The following is a 15,072-nucleotide window of genomic DNA, read 5'->3' as shown; positions in this document are numbered from 1 at the left end:
AAATAAGAGCAACAAGAAAAGCCCAGTGCAAGCAGAGGAAAGAAATAATAAAGATCAGAGCAGAGATAAACAACATAGGGACCAAAGAAACAATACAATAGATCAACAAAACCAAGAGTTGGTTCTTTGAAAAGATAAACAAGATTGATGAATCTCTAGCCAGGCTCACCAAGAAGCAAAGAGAGAGGACCCAAATAAACAAAATCAGAAATGAAAGAGGTGAAATAACAACAGATCCCTCGGAAATACAAAGGATTGTAAAAAAAACACTACGAATAGCTCTATTCAAACAAACTGGGCAACCTGGAGGAAATAGACATATTCCTAGAAAAATATAACCTTCCAAAACTCAATCAGGAAGAATCTAAACAGCTCAATATGCCAGTAACTATGGAAGAAATTGAAGCAGTCATCAAAAAGCTTCCAGCAAACAAAAGCCCAGGGCCAGACAGCTTCACAGGAGAGTTTTAGCAAACATTCAAGGAAGAACTAAAACCTATCCACCTCAGACTATTCCAAAAAATTCAAGAAGAAGGAACATTTCCAAGCTCCTTTTATGAAGCCAGCATCACCCTAATACCAAAACCAGATAAAGACAACACAATGAAAGAGAATTACAGGCCAATATCCCACATGAACGTAGATGCCAAAATCCTCAACAAAATTCTAGCAAATCGGATCCAGCAGTACATCAGAAAGATCATACACCATGACCAAGTAGGATTTATCCCAGGAATGCAAGGATGATACAATATCCCCAAATCAATTAACTTGATACATCACATAAACAAATTGAGAGATAAAAATCACATAGTCATATCAATTGATGCAGAAAAAGCATTTGACACTCTTTCTTGAAAAAAACTCTCAACAAGGTGGGAATAGAAGGATCATACCTCAACATAATAAAAGCTATATATGATAAACCCACAGCTAACATCATACTCAATGGGAAAAACTAAAAGCATTTCCCCTAAGAACAGGAACAAGACAGGGATGCCCACTCTCACCACTCCTGTTTGACATAATACTGGAAGTATTAGCCATTGCAATTAGACAAGAAGAAGAAATAAAAGGCATCCAAATTGGAAAAGAAGAAGTAAAGCTGTCCTTATTTACAGATGACATGATATTGTACATAAAAAACCCGAAAGACTCCAACAAAAAACTAACAGACTTAATAAATGAATTTGGCAATGTAGCAGGATACAAAATTAACGCCAAGAAATCTATGGCATTTCTATACACCAATAGTGAACTTACAGAAAAAGAGACTAAAAAAGCAATCCCATTTACCATCGCACCAAAAAAATTAAGATACCTAGGAATAAATTTAACCAAGGAGGTAAAAGACCTATACGCAGAAAACTACAGGACACTGAAAAAAGAGATAGAGGAAGACGTAAACAGATGGAAGAACATACCATGTTCATGGATTGGTAGAATCAACATCATTAAAATATCCATACTACCCAAAGCAATCTATAGATTCAATGCACTCCCCATTAAAATACCAACAGCATATTTCACACACCTAGAAAGAACTCCAAAAATTCATCTGGAATAAAAAAAGACCCCAAATAGCCACAGCAATCCTGAGAAAGAAGAACAAAGTAGGAGGGATCTCAATACCCGATTTCAAGCTGTATTACAAAGCCACTGTTCTGAAAACAGCCTGGTACTGGCACAAGAACAGACATATAGACCAATGAACTAGAATTCAGAATCCAGATATCGACCCAAACCACTATGCGCAATTAATATTTGACAAAGGAGGCATGAACATACAATGGAGTCAAGACAGTCTCTTCAATAAATGGTGTTGGGGAAATTGGACAGATACATGCAAAAAAATGAAACTAGATCACCAACTTACACCATACACAAAAATAAACTCAAAATGGATACAGGACTTAAACATAAGACAGGAAACCATAAAAATGTAGAGGAATTCACATCCAGCAAAATCTCAGACATATGCCAAAAGAACTTCTTCAGTGATACTGCCCATAGGGCAATGGAAGCCAAAGAGAAAATAAACCAATGGGACTACATCAAAATAATAAGCTTTTGCACAACAATAGAAACCATCTACAAAACAACAAGAAATCCCACTGTATGGGAGAACGTATTTGCAAATGTTATCACTGATAAAGGTTTAATCTCCAACATCTACAGGCAGCTTATACAACTTAATAAAAGGAAGATAAATGATCAAATAAAAAAATGGGCAACGGATCTAAATAGAATCTTTTCAAAAGAAGACAGAAGGAAGGCCAAGAGACACATGAAAACATGCTCAAAGTCACTAATCATCGGAGAGATGCAAATCAAAATGACAATGCGATACCATCTCACACCTGTCAGAATGGCTATCATCAACAAATGACAAGCGTTGGCGAGGATGCAGAGAAAAAGGAACCCTCGTGTACTGCTGTTGGGAATGCACACTGGTGCAGCCACTGTGGAGAACAGTATGGAGTTTCCTCAAAATACTGAAAATGGAACTCCCATTTGACCCAGTAATCCCACTTCTAGGAATATATCCTAAGAAACTAGAAACACCAATCAAAGGATATATGCACCCCTATGTTCATAGCAGCACAATTTACAATAGCTAAGATTTGTTAACAGCCTAGGTGCCTGTCAGCAGATGACTGGATCAGAAAACTATGGTACATCTACACAATGGAATACTATGCTGCTATAAAAAAGAAGGAATTCTTACCATTTGTAGCAACCTGGGTGGAATTGGAGAACATTATGCCAAGTGAAATAAGCCAGTCAATGAAAGAAAAATACCACATGATCTCACTCATTTGTAGATAATAAAAAACATTATAAACTGATGAACAAAAAGATAGATACAGAGGCAGTAAAGCATCATACAGACTGTCAAATTACAGTGGGAAGGTTAGGGAGAGGTCAGGGAAATAAGAGATCAACCGAAGGACTTACATGCATGCATATAAGAATAACTAATGGATGCAAAACATTGGGGGCTGAGGGCATGTTTGGGAGTGGGGTGGGGGGGGTCAATGGTAAGATATGTACACATATAATACCTTAATTAAAAAAAAATTAAGAAAGGAGGAAAAAAAATTGAACCAGAGACATAGAAGCATCGAACAGCCTGTCCAACCTATGAGGGAAGGCGAACGATAAGTGGGTAAGAGATCAAGCAAAGTACTTGAATGCATGCATATTAGTATAACCAATGGACACAGACACTAGGGGGGTGAGGGCATGTGCTGGGGGGTGTGAGTGGCCGGGGAGATGTCAATGGGGGGAAAAGGGAGACTCGTAATACTTTAAAGAAGAAAGAATTTAAATAAAAAAAACCTTTTTTTTTGTATTACTCTGACTAATGTTACATTAACATATTTCATGAATTCTGTTTTTCCTTTCAGGAATATTTTGAGTAAAAAGAAAAAGAAACAAAATAGGTTTGGAGCCAGACAAATCTGGATTTTAATTGTAGCTTTGCTCCCCGCTTACTCTACAACCTTGAATAGGTTTGTAATGTGCCTAATATTTTTGGCACACAGGACCCACTCAATAGATGATAGCTGAGTGGATTTATTAGTTAAAATATCTTGTATTTGAGCAGAAGACATAGAGCCCTTCATCTTCTTGTTTGTTTGGTTGGTTGGTTGGTTTTGTTTGCTTTATTTTATTTTTTTTGTATTTGTGTTTGTCCCATCATCTTATTTTATTTATCCTACCCTTTCTGCCATCTTATATGCAGATCACATGAACTTTATCAGGACTATCAAGATTGTAGCATTTAAAGTAGCAGGATTATGTTATGTCTAGAGTATTGGCATAGCCCATGACTCCACCAGTTTGTTAGAGAGCTGTTTCTTAACAGCCATACTATCTTATTGGGCAAACTTCTTCCACATTAATGGATGACGTGTCCTTAGAAAATTTTGTTCAACAGTGGATGCTTTTATCATACAGTGAATATTTTTACTTAATCCTAGATTTTAACTTTCTAGTTTTTTAGTTTTTTTTTTCTTTTTAACAGAAAGGAAGGGAGAGGGATAGATAGTTAGAAACATCGATGAAAGAGAAACATTGATCAGCTGCCTCCTGCACACCCCCTACTGGCAATGTTCCCACAACCAAGGTACATGCCCTTGACCAGAATCGAACCCGGGACCCTTCAGCCTGCAGGCTGATGCTGTATCCACTGAGCCAAACCATTAGAGCAACTTTCTAGATTTTTAAAGGGGCCATCACCTGCCTTAGTGGCCACTTTTGATATTTTTTTAATTTTTTTTTATTAAGGTATTATATGTGTACATATATTACCATTGCCCCCCCCACCCCACTCCCCTACATGCCCTCACCCCCCAATGTTTTGCATCCGTTGGTTACTCTTATATGCATGCATACAAGTCCTTCAGTTGATCTCTTATTTCCCCCACCTCTCCCTAACCTTGCTGCTGTAATTTGACAGTCTGTTTGATGCTTTACTGCCTCTGTATCTATATTTTTGTTCATCAGTTTATACTGTTTTTCATTATCCCCAAATGAGTGAGATCATGTGGTATTTCTCTTTCATTGACTGGCTTATTTCACTTAGCATAATGTTCTCTAATTCCATCCAGGTGCCTACAAATGGTAAGAATTCCTTCTTATTTATAGCAGCATAGTATTCCATTGTGTAGATGTACCATAGTTTTCTGATCCAGTCATCTGCTGACGGGCACCTAGGCTGTTTCCAAATCTTAGCTATTGTAAATTGTGGCGCTATGAACATAGGGGTGCATATATCCTTTCTGATTGGTGTTTCTAGTTTCTTAGGATATATTCCTAGAAGTGGGATTACTGGGTCAAATGGGAGTTCCATTTTCAGTATTTTGAGGAAACTCCATACTGTTCTCCACAGTGGCTGCACCAGTCTGCATTCCCACCAGCAGTGCACGAGGGTTCCTTTTTCTCCGTATTCTCGCCAACACTTGTCGTTTGTTGATTTGTTGATGATAGCCATTCTGACAGGTGTGAGATGGTATAGCATTGTCATTTTGATTTGCATCTCTCCGATGATTAGTGACTTTGAGCATGTTTTCATGTGTCTCTTGGCCTTCCTTCTGTCTTCCTTTGAAAAGATTCTATTTAGATCCGTTGCCCATTTTTTTATTCGACCATTTATCTTCCTTTTATTAAGTTGTATAAGCTGCCTGTAGATGTTGGAGATTAAACGTTTATCAGTGATAACATTTGCAAATACGTTCTCCCATACAGTGGGATTTCTTGTTGTTTTGTTGATGGTCTCTTTTGCTGTGAAAAAGCTTTTTATTTTGATGTAGTCCCATTGGTTTATTTTCTCTTTGGCTTCCATTGCCCTATGGGCAGTATCAGTGAAGAAGTTCTTTTGGCATATGTCTGAGATTTTGCTGGATGTGAATTCCTCTAGTATTTTTATGGTTTCCCGTCTTATATTTAAGTCCTGTATCCATTTTGAGTTTATTTTTGTGTATGGTTTAAGTTGGTGATCTAGTTTCATTTTTTTGCATGTATCTGTCCAATTTCCCCAACACCATTTATTGAAGAGACTGTCTTGACTCCATTGTATGTTCATGCCTCCTTTGTCAAATATTAATTGCGCATAGTGGTTTGGGTCGGTATCTGGATTCTCTATTCTATTCCATAGATCTATATGTCTGTACTTGTGCCAGTACCAGGCTGTTTTGAGGACAGTGATTTTGTAATACAGCTTGAAATCTGGTATTGAGATCCCTCCTATTTTATTCTTCTTTCTCAGGATTGCTGTGGCTATTTGGGGTCTTTTTTTATTCCAGATGAATTTTTGGAGAGTTCTTTCTAGGTCTGTGAAATATGCCGTTGGTATTTTAATGGGGAGTGCATTGAATCTATAGATTGCTTTGGGTAGTATGGACATTTTAATGATGTTGATTCTACCAATCCATGAACATGGTATGTTCTTCCATCTGTTTACGTCTTCCTCTATCTCTTTTTTCAGTGTCCTGTAGTTTTCCGTGTATAGGTCTTTTACCTCCTTGGTTAAGTTTATTCCTAGGTATCTTAATTTTTTTGGTGCAATGGTAAATGGGATTGCTCTTTTAGTCTCTCTTTCTGTAAGTTCACTATTGGTGTATAGAAATGCCATAGATTTCTTGGCGTTAATTTTGTATCCTGCTACATTGCCAAATTCATTTATTAAGTCTGTTAGTTTTTTGATGGAGTCTTTCGGGATTTTTATGTACAATATCATGTCATCTGTAAATAAGGACAGCTTTACTTCTTCTTTTCCAATTTGGATGCCTTTTATTTCTTCTTCTTGTCTAATTGCAATGGCTAATACTTCCAGTACTATGTCAAACAGGAGTGGTGAGAGTGGGAATCCCTGTGTTGTTCTTGTTCTTAGAGGAAGTGGTTTTAGTTTTTCCCATTGAGTATGATGTTAGCTGTGGGTTTATCATATATAGCTTTTATTATGTTGAGGTATGATCCTTCTATTCCCACCTTGTTGAGAGTTTTTATCAAGAAAGTGTGTTGGATTTTTTCAAATGCTTTTTCTGCATCAATTGATATGACTATGTGATTTTTATCTCTCAATTTGTTTATGTGATGTATCAAGTTAATTGATTTGCAGATATTGTACATTCCTTGCATTCCTGGGATAAATCCTACTTGGTCATGTTGTATGATCTTTCTGATGTACTGCTGGATCCGATTTGCTAGAATTTTGTTGAGGATTTTGGTATCTACATTCATGAGGGATATTGGCCTGTAATTCTCTTTCATTGTGTTATCTTTATCTGGTTTTGGAAGGAGCTTGGAAGTGTTCCTTCCTCTTGAATTTTTTGGAATAGTCTGAGGTGGATAGGTTTTAGTTCTGCCTTGAATTTTTGCTAAAACTCTCCTGTGAAGCCGTCTGGCCCCGGGCTTTTGTTTGCTGGAAGCTTTTTGATGACTGCTTCCATTTCTTCCATAGTTACTGGCATATTGAGCTGTTTAGATTCTTCCTGATTGAGTTTTGGAAGGTTATATTTTTCTAGGAATATGTCTATTTCCTCCAGGTTGTCCAGTTTGTTGGAATAGAGTTGTTCGCAGTATTTTTTAACATTCCTTTGTATTTTGGCAGGATCTGTTGTTATTTCACCTCTTTCATTTCTGATTTTGTTTATTTGGGTCCTCTCTCTTTGCTTCTTGGTGAGCCTGGCTAGAGATTCATCAATCTTGTTTATCCTTTCAGAGAACCAGCTCTTGGTTTTTTTGATCTTTTGTATTGTTTCTTTGGTCTCTAGGTCATTTATCTCTGCTCTGATCTTTATTATTTCCTTCCTTCTGCTTACACTGGGCTTTTCTTGTTGCTCTTTTTCTCACTCTTTGAGTTGTAGGGTTAGGTAATTTATTACCATTGTTTCTTGTTTTTGCAGTAGGCTTGTAGAGCTATGAACTTCCCTCTCAAGATTCCTTTCGCTGTATCCCATAGATTTTGGATTGTAGTGTTTTCATTGTCATTTGTTGCCATGATGGTTTTTTTTTCTTACTTGATCTCTCTGGTAACCCAATCATTGTTTAATAGCATGCTGGGTAGTCTCCATGTGTTTGATATCTTTGGGTTGTTTTTATTGTAGTTGATTTCCAGTTTTATGCCACTGTGGTCTGAGAAGATGCTTGATATGATTTCTATCTTCGTGAATTTGAAGAGACTTTGCCTATGTCCCAATATATGGTCTATCTTTTAAAATGAGCCATGTGCACTTGAGAAGGATGTGTATTCTATGGCTTTGGGGTGAAATGTTCTGAAGATGTCAATTAATTCCATCTAGTCTAGTGAGTCATTTAGGATTGATGTTTCTTTGCTGATTTTTTTGTTTAGAGGATTTGTCCAAAGGTGATAGTGGGGTATTAACGTCTCCTACTATGGTTGTATTGCTGTCAATCTCTCCCTTGATATCCTCCAGGAGTTTTTTTTTATGTATTTGGGTGTTCCTGTATTGGGTGCATATATATTTACCAGAGTTATTTCTTCTTGTTGGATTGCTCCCTTTAGTATTATGAAGTGGCCTTCGTTATCTCTTGTTATGTCCTTCACTTTGAGATCTAATTTGTCAGATACAAGTATTGCTACCCCAGCTTTTTTTTCAGTTCCATTTGCCTGGAAAACTTTTTTCCATCCCTTCACACTCAGTCTGTGTGCATCTTTTTTGTTTTTGATGGGTTTCTTGTAGACTGCAGATATATGGGTCTTGTTTTCTTACCCAATCCTTTACCCTATGTCTTTTGATTGGGGCATTTAATCCATTTACATGTAAAGTTATTATTGATAGGTCTTATTTGCCGCCATTTTTATTCTTTACCCCTGTGTTCCTTCTTTGCTTCCTATTTCTTTTCTTTTTTTTTTTTTTTTTTTTTTTTTTACAGCAGATCCTTTAGCATTTCTTGCATTACTGGTTTGGTGGTAATAAATTCCCTTAGTCCTTTTTTGTCTGTGAAACTCCTGATTTCACCTTCAATTTTGATGGATAGCCTTGCTGGGTACAGTATTCTTGGATTCAGACCCTTCCTTTGCATGACTTTGTATATTTCATTCCATTCCCTTCTGGCTTGATGAGTTTCTGTTGAAAAATCAGTTGCTAGTCTGATGGGGGTTCCTTTGTATGTAACTTTCTGTCTCTCTCTTGCCGCTTTTAAGTTTCTTACTTTGTTGTTGGTGTTTGCCAATTTAATTATAATGTGCCTTGGCGTCTGTGTTTTGGCGTTCATTTTGCTTGGGACTCTGTGAGCTTCTTGGTTTTGTGTGGGTTTTTTCTTCCCTATATCAGGGAAGTTTTCTGTCATTATTTCTTCAAACAGGTTTTCTATTCCTTGCTCAGTTTTCTTTCCTTCTGGCACGCCTATTATGCAGATGTTGTTTTGTTTTGTGTTGTCCCAAAGTTCCCTTAGGCTCTCCTCCTGCCTTTTAATTTTTTTTTCTAGAAGTTGCTCTACTTGGAGATTTTTTCCCATCTTGTCTTCTAGCTCACTGATGCGGTCCTCTGCTTCTTCTAGTCTACTCTTGATGCTTTCTATTGAGTTCTTTACAGCAGCGATGTCATTTTTCATTTCTTCTTGGTTCTTCTTCATTTCCTCTTGGTTCTTGCTCATATTGTCGAATTTGTCTTCCATTCTTTTCAGCCACCTTATAACCATTTCTCTGAATTCTTTCTGTGGAAGACTGCTTGCCTCCATTTCGTTTACTTCCTTTTCTGGTGATGCCTGCTTTTCTTTCATATGCCGGCTGTTTCTTTGTCTCCCCATGGTCTCTCTTCTCTGGATGTCTGGTTATGTAGTTCTTTCTCTCCTGCGTTGATTTAAAGGCACAAAATACAGCACTACCAGGTCCAACACATAAGGCACAGAACAGAAATGTATCCACGATATTAATAACCTCCAATAAAGGTGACCACCAGAGCTTTCTTTCAAATTAGGGGATAGGAGAGAAAGAAGAAGAGGAAAAAGAAAGAAAGGAAAAAAAAGGAGTGTCAAAATGAAATTGGGAAAAGGAAACAAAAAAGTAATAGAGACAAGAAAGGGACTAAGAGAGAAAGGGAAACAAACTATATATATAGGGATAAAACTCTAATAGAACAATCACTAATCCCAGCAAATGCCAGCAACAAGTACCTGGGGATTAATACAAACTACAACACCAACTAATATCAAGCAAGGCAAGGGAAAACAGAAGCAAAAATACAAACAAAAAAATAAACAAACAAAAGAAGAATAAGCAAAACAATCTCACAAAAATGCATAAAAATTCGATATAATCAACAATCAAGCAAACAACAACACAAGGACAGAGAGAAAAACAATTTTTTGGATAGTTAAGACAGCAAAGAGAGAGGTGTGTAAAGATTTGGAGCAGGGGATTGGAGATTAGATATGTAAGTAGGGTGAAATTTTAACAGGGGGTAAACAGAAAGAATAGGGGCAATCTAAAGCAGGAAAGGGGTAAAGTAAATAGGACACTGAAATGGAGAAGGTTAGGAAGATTGTGATGGCATAAAGGTAGAGTTGAGATAAAGTAAAACGATGCTAAAAGAAAGATGAAAATAGAATGTAGAACACTAATCCTAAAATAAAATGTAGAGAAAATAAAATGACACTTAAAAAAAAAAGATAAAATAGCAGTAGTAATAATACAGATTGAAAATAAAAATGTAATAATTAAAAAAGTAAAATCAATGAGGAAAAAAGAAAAAAAATAGTTTCTTGAGTAAAAGATGCAAAAAATGAAAATAAAAAAATAAAAAATAAAATGTGGAGTAGTGAAGGTCATTCACTTCCTCTATTGTTCTGTTTGGCATACCTGTTTCTCAGTCCGGACAGTATTGCAGTTCCCTGCGTTCCACTACTCTTCAGTGTTATAAGCCAGTCCTGATTTTAAGCAGGCGGTGTGTCTTAATTTCTCGTATTCCTTTATTTTTGATTACACAAGAGTCAATTTGTGATTCAGCTCCTGGGTGGCAGTGTTTCTGGATTGACTTCTGGGTCTATCTATGGCCTCTCTAGTTAGTGTTAGAGCCTTCTTTCCCTGTGGCACTCACTACCGGTTTGTGGAAGTGGGCTGCCTCAGAGCTGGCTCTCCGATGGTCACTCCTGGCTCTGATCCCCGGGTTCCAGAAAAACAACTTTCCCCTGCAATCTCCCAGGGTGTCCCCAACTGGGTGATCCTATGTATTGGGCTTAGTCATCAGAAGCAAGGATTTGAAGAGGAAAAAGCCCAAGTGTGCGAAAAACAGGTCTGTGCGTAAGTCTACGCAGCCGGCACACCTTGAAATTCTTAGGGTTTCCCTGCACGTCAGATCAAAATGAGTTGCTTTTTAGACATCCCTTCTGTTAGCAGCTCTGAGGACCCCCTTCCACATTCACGGATCACGCCAGCCCCAACAGCCACGGATTTTTCTAGGCACAGACTTCCCTGGTCCTCCAGCTCCCACAAAACGCGCGTTCCTCTCTCCCGCCGGGATCAGAGACCTCACCTTATCCCAGGCGAAATCTGAGCTTTCCGTGGTGGAGTGTAGAGCTCCTCTGAATCCGCGTGTTTGCGCCAATTGGGGACCAGTGTTCTGGGGCTCGCAGCTGTTCCGTGGGTGCCGCAGTTGTGGATTCTCAGGCTTCCGATAAGCTCCACGTTCCCTTTCAATATGGCACAGATTCCGCGTCCAAGCCCGCAGCTCCGGGAGGGGACCCAGCCGCAGTGGGGGCTGTCAGGTCAGGGGAACCCCGTCTAGCAGTCCCCCACCTTCTTCTGGAGTTTAGCTGTTTCTTAACTTGCCAACAAACACTCCTCGTGCGATCCTCAGCTGTTCTTTCTTTCTACTCCGGGACAAGGCTCAGAACACGTCTCTCTATTCCACCGCCATTTTTCCTCCACCTTTGATATTTTTAAAACATGTTTAAACCCCTCACCTGATTTTGTTTTCATACAAGAAAAGTTTTGAATGAGGGAAGGATTATGTTCTCTCTCTACCAGTGGTTCCCAACATGGGGCACACGCCCCACAGGGGAGCAATTTGATTTTTAAGGAGGGCAATTTGAGAATGAATTAACAGTGATTTTTTTGCATTTATGGTTCTAGGGGCCTCATATACAGAATATAAATATATATTGTGACATTTATGCATTTTAGTTATCATATGTTTTGAAACTTTATTTGGCATTTTTTCATATCACTTCATATTATTGATTTTTTAACAATTTCTTAGTGATTTCTTCCTTAATACTTCAGCTGTCTTTTCGTTCTTTTATTTTTCTCTTTCATGGATGCCATGTTCTTTAGAAGCTTGTTTAGACCAAGTTAATGGCCTTTTAGGCTTCCTCCACATGAATAGGAGTTCACTTTTTGAATAATAAGAATTATATTTCACAGGGGGTGCATCAGGATTTTAGAGATGCTTATGTGGGGCATAGCTAAAAAAAGGTTGGGAACCATTGCTCTATACCCTCCTATAAACAATCACTACAAAACATTAATGTCAAGTTATAATTTTAAATTTTATTTATTAATCACATTTGTGTATTTTTCATTAGTTAATGTATTCAACAAATATTTGGTGAAATGTAGCATTTCAGACAGTGTTCTGGACTCAGGGATTTGGAATGGTCTAATGATCTATATTATCTAAAATTTTATAGATATAATCAATCTGTCCTCAAGGAGTTTTTCCTCTTCTGCTAGCATGTTCTCAAGTATAACTGAGAATGGGCCCATTTAACTGTCTCTCTTTACAGTGATTCCTAAGTTAAATTAGACATTTATTTAATTGCATTCTCAACCTTGCTTTTGAAGAGATCCCATCCCAGAAAGTTTCCTCTCCTTTGCCCTCATCCTGTCCATTCACGTGCTTCCTGTCTTCTCAGACCCTCCCAGAATTAAAGTGTGCACCTAGGGAAGGTCTTAGCGTTTAATAGCTCAAGTAAGTGGAAATCAGTATGTTAATCTCTCAGAAGTACCTGGGAAATGTTATAAAATTGGACACTCCTGTGTGGAGTGGAATCCACCCTGTCTGATTCACTCTTCCTAAGCCATTGAGAAAATGTCTTTCTCTATGGCTGGTCCTTGTCCAAAGGTCCTGAAGTTCCTGCGCACATCTAGTCTGAGTGGTATGCTAGAGAGACCACTGTGTAGGAACTGAGCTAGGGGCAACCTGTATCAGCTCAGCTGCTTCTAATGCTGTTACTGTGGTGGGAGGTGGTTTTCTGATATTTTAGACAAGTGTACCAGTCTTTTACAGTGGAACTGGAGAAAAGTGTTTTTCCTATCTCCATAGCTCTAGTAACCACCTGGTTAGTTGTACATAAGCTGATTCCACTTGATCAAAATGTTTTTTATTCCATTCTATTTCAAAAATATATTTTGGTATCAATTGATCTATTTTAACACCTATCTCATCAGTTTAATTTCTAATGCTGATTTGATTTAACTCTGTTACTTCTAGCTCTCCTAATTGCTTTTTTTATCCCAGCAGTTGGACAACATACATGTTCTTCAGCATTTTGAACCTCTGGAAAGTATGTATAATTAATTCAGTAGTGATTGGCAGTATTTGAACCAGGTGGAAATGCCCATTATCCAATGTCTATTTCCTTATTTATATTGACCACTTTTTAGTGACTCAAAGAGAAAAGGATATCCTTTTCTCAGGAAAGTAATGAAAGTATTGAATAATTTTATATATTTATAGATCATATGTAAGTTTTAGACTTTGCAAAGATTTACATTTTATCTAGACAACTGCCCTTCCTTTACCCATCTCAGCTCCTCCATGTTAACTTCTCATGGATGAGAAAAAGAAGGAGCCAGAATCTAAATTAGTTAGTCAGGGGCATCATAGTTAGCTAATCAGTGGCAGAGCTGCAAATCTGCTAAGTTCTAGCCCAGTGTCTTGTTCACTTATATGGTTGTTAATTATTTTCTGAATTCAAGTACTCTAGGAATAGTGTTTCAATCTTTGCTCATGTGGAAAAGGTTTAAAAATCATTTTACACTGAACTTCTTAAAATAAATGTTTCAAATTTTTAAAATTACTTAAATACTTATAAGGTATACAAATCATTTTAACATTCTAATCAATTATACTTATTTTACCTGAAATTTTATCAAAGCTATTTTGCTTTAAGCCCCTAAAAGGACTTATATTTTATTAAAGTATAGTTGACATGTAATATTATATTAGTTTCAGTTGTACAACATAGTGATTCAACATTTGTATTTCTTATAATGTGATCACCAGAATAAATCTAGTTATCTTCTGTTACCATACAAAGTTATTAGGATATTATTGACTATTTCCTATACTGTATGTTACATCCCTATAATTCTTTTTGTTTTTAATAATTGGAGGTTTATATCTCTTATTCCCGTTTTTGAGGCCCACTTTAACTACTTCTAATGTAAGACAGTTTCCTCATTTTATTTTTCAGTGATAACACGTTTTGAAACTAATAATAAATATGATATTAAAAACAACCTGGACCAGATGGTGTACATTGTAACTGAAGACACAAACGACTTTACCAGGAATGCTTACCGGACACTAAGGCCCTTTGTCCTCCGGGTCACTGACTTTATGGGCCGAGAAATCATGACAATGCAGAGACCCTTCAGATGCACCTGCTGTTGCTTCTGTTGTCCCTCCACCAGGCAAGAGGTTAGAGCAGGGGTGGGCAAACTTTTTGACTCGAGGGCCACAATGGGTTCTTAAACTGGACTGGAGGGCCGGAACAAAAGCATGGATGGAGTGTTTGTGTGAACTAATATAAATTCAAATTAAAGGAGCGGAGGGGAGAGCAAGAGAACCCTCTACTCTTTCGGCTCTGCGGGCCGTATAGAACAGCCAAATGGGCCGGATCCGGCCCGCGGGCCGTAGTTTGCCCACGGCTGGGTTAGAGAATGGAATTCTAATCCATTATTTCTTTCTGATGCAGCTATTCACACATTGCTGTGCTCTTTCCAAAACTACACAGTGGAGGGGCCGGGGTGCGGTGGGGGAGTGGTTCACTGGCCCTGCCAGACAGAATGCAGCAGTACAGTGAGAAGGGAGGAAGCCAAATTGTCTCACTTCAGGCAAATAACTAGGGGCTTTTTCTGTGGGTTCAGTAGACACAGCTCTTTAGTGCTAATGGGTGGGTCAAGCAAAATTATTTATTCAGTGACCACAATTCTATGAGCTGTGTCTACTGAATTAAAAGTTTACCTATCACCTAAAACAGGAGTCACACATTTACCTAAATGTTTCCAGATAAGGTATGCTAAATGTAAACATATCTACTAGTTCTATATAATAAAGATATAATATGCAAATGGTCGTTACGCCGTGAAGCGTAACAACTGACCGCGTTAACGACCGGGTCACAGAATGGCAGGAGGGTGGGGCAGCGAGCTACAAGTGGGCAGCGGAGAGCTACAGGAGGGAGCAGCGCAGCAAACTGTAAGGTAGGGGAGTGGCGGTGGGGGGGGCGGAGGGAGCTACAGGAGGGTGGGGCAGCGGGCGGAGAGCCACAGGAGGGCAGCAGTGAGCTACTAGTTACAAGCGAGCGGTGGAGAAC

The 15,072-nt window shown here is 38.2% G+C and overlaps 1 protein-coding gene across 2 annotated transcripts in view; it reads left to right on the top strand.

The window, feature by feature from the left end:
• PLSCR4 (phospholipid scramblase 4) overlaps positions 1 to 15,072 on the top strand; it is a 64,785-nt gene that overhangs the window by 42,213 nt on the left and 7,500 nt on the right. The window contains exons 5-6 of one of the 2 annotated variants that reach the window (XM_080655957.1): positions 12,993 to 13,035; positions 13,948 to 14,174. In XM_080655957.1, the coding sequence (XP_080512083.1) occupies positions 12,993 to 13,035; positions 13,948 to 14,174 (270 nt within the window). Of the gene's footprint in view, positions 1 to 12,989; positions 13,036 to 13,947; positions 14,175 to 15,072 lie in introns of both variants that reach the window. The other variant, XM_080655956.1, reaches the window with a different exon arrangement.

Source organism: Plecotus auritus, assembly GCF_963455305.1.
Source record: "Plecotus auritus genome assembly, chromosome: 2".
Classification (NCBI taxonomy): domain Eukaryota; kingdom Metazoa; phylum Chordata; class Mammalia; order Chiroptera; family Vespertilionidae; genus Plecotus; species Plecotus auritus.
The sequence above is the reverse complement of the archived record's forward strand: the minus strand, read 5'-3'. Positions and strand labels throughout refer to the sequence as shown.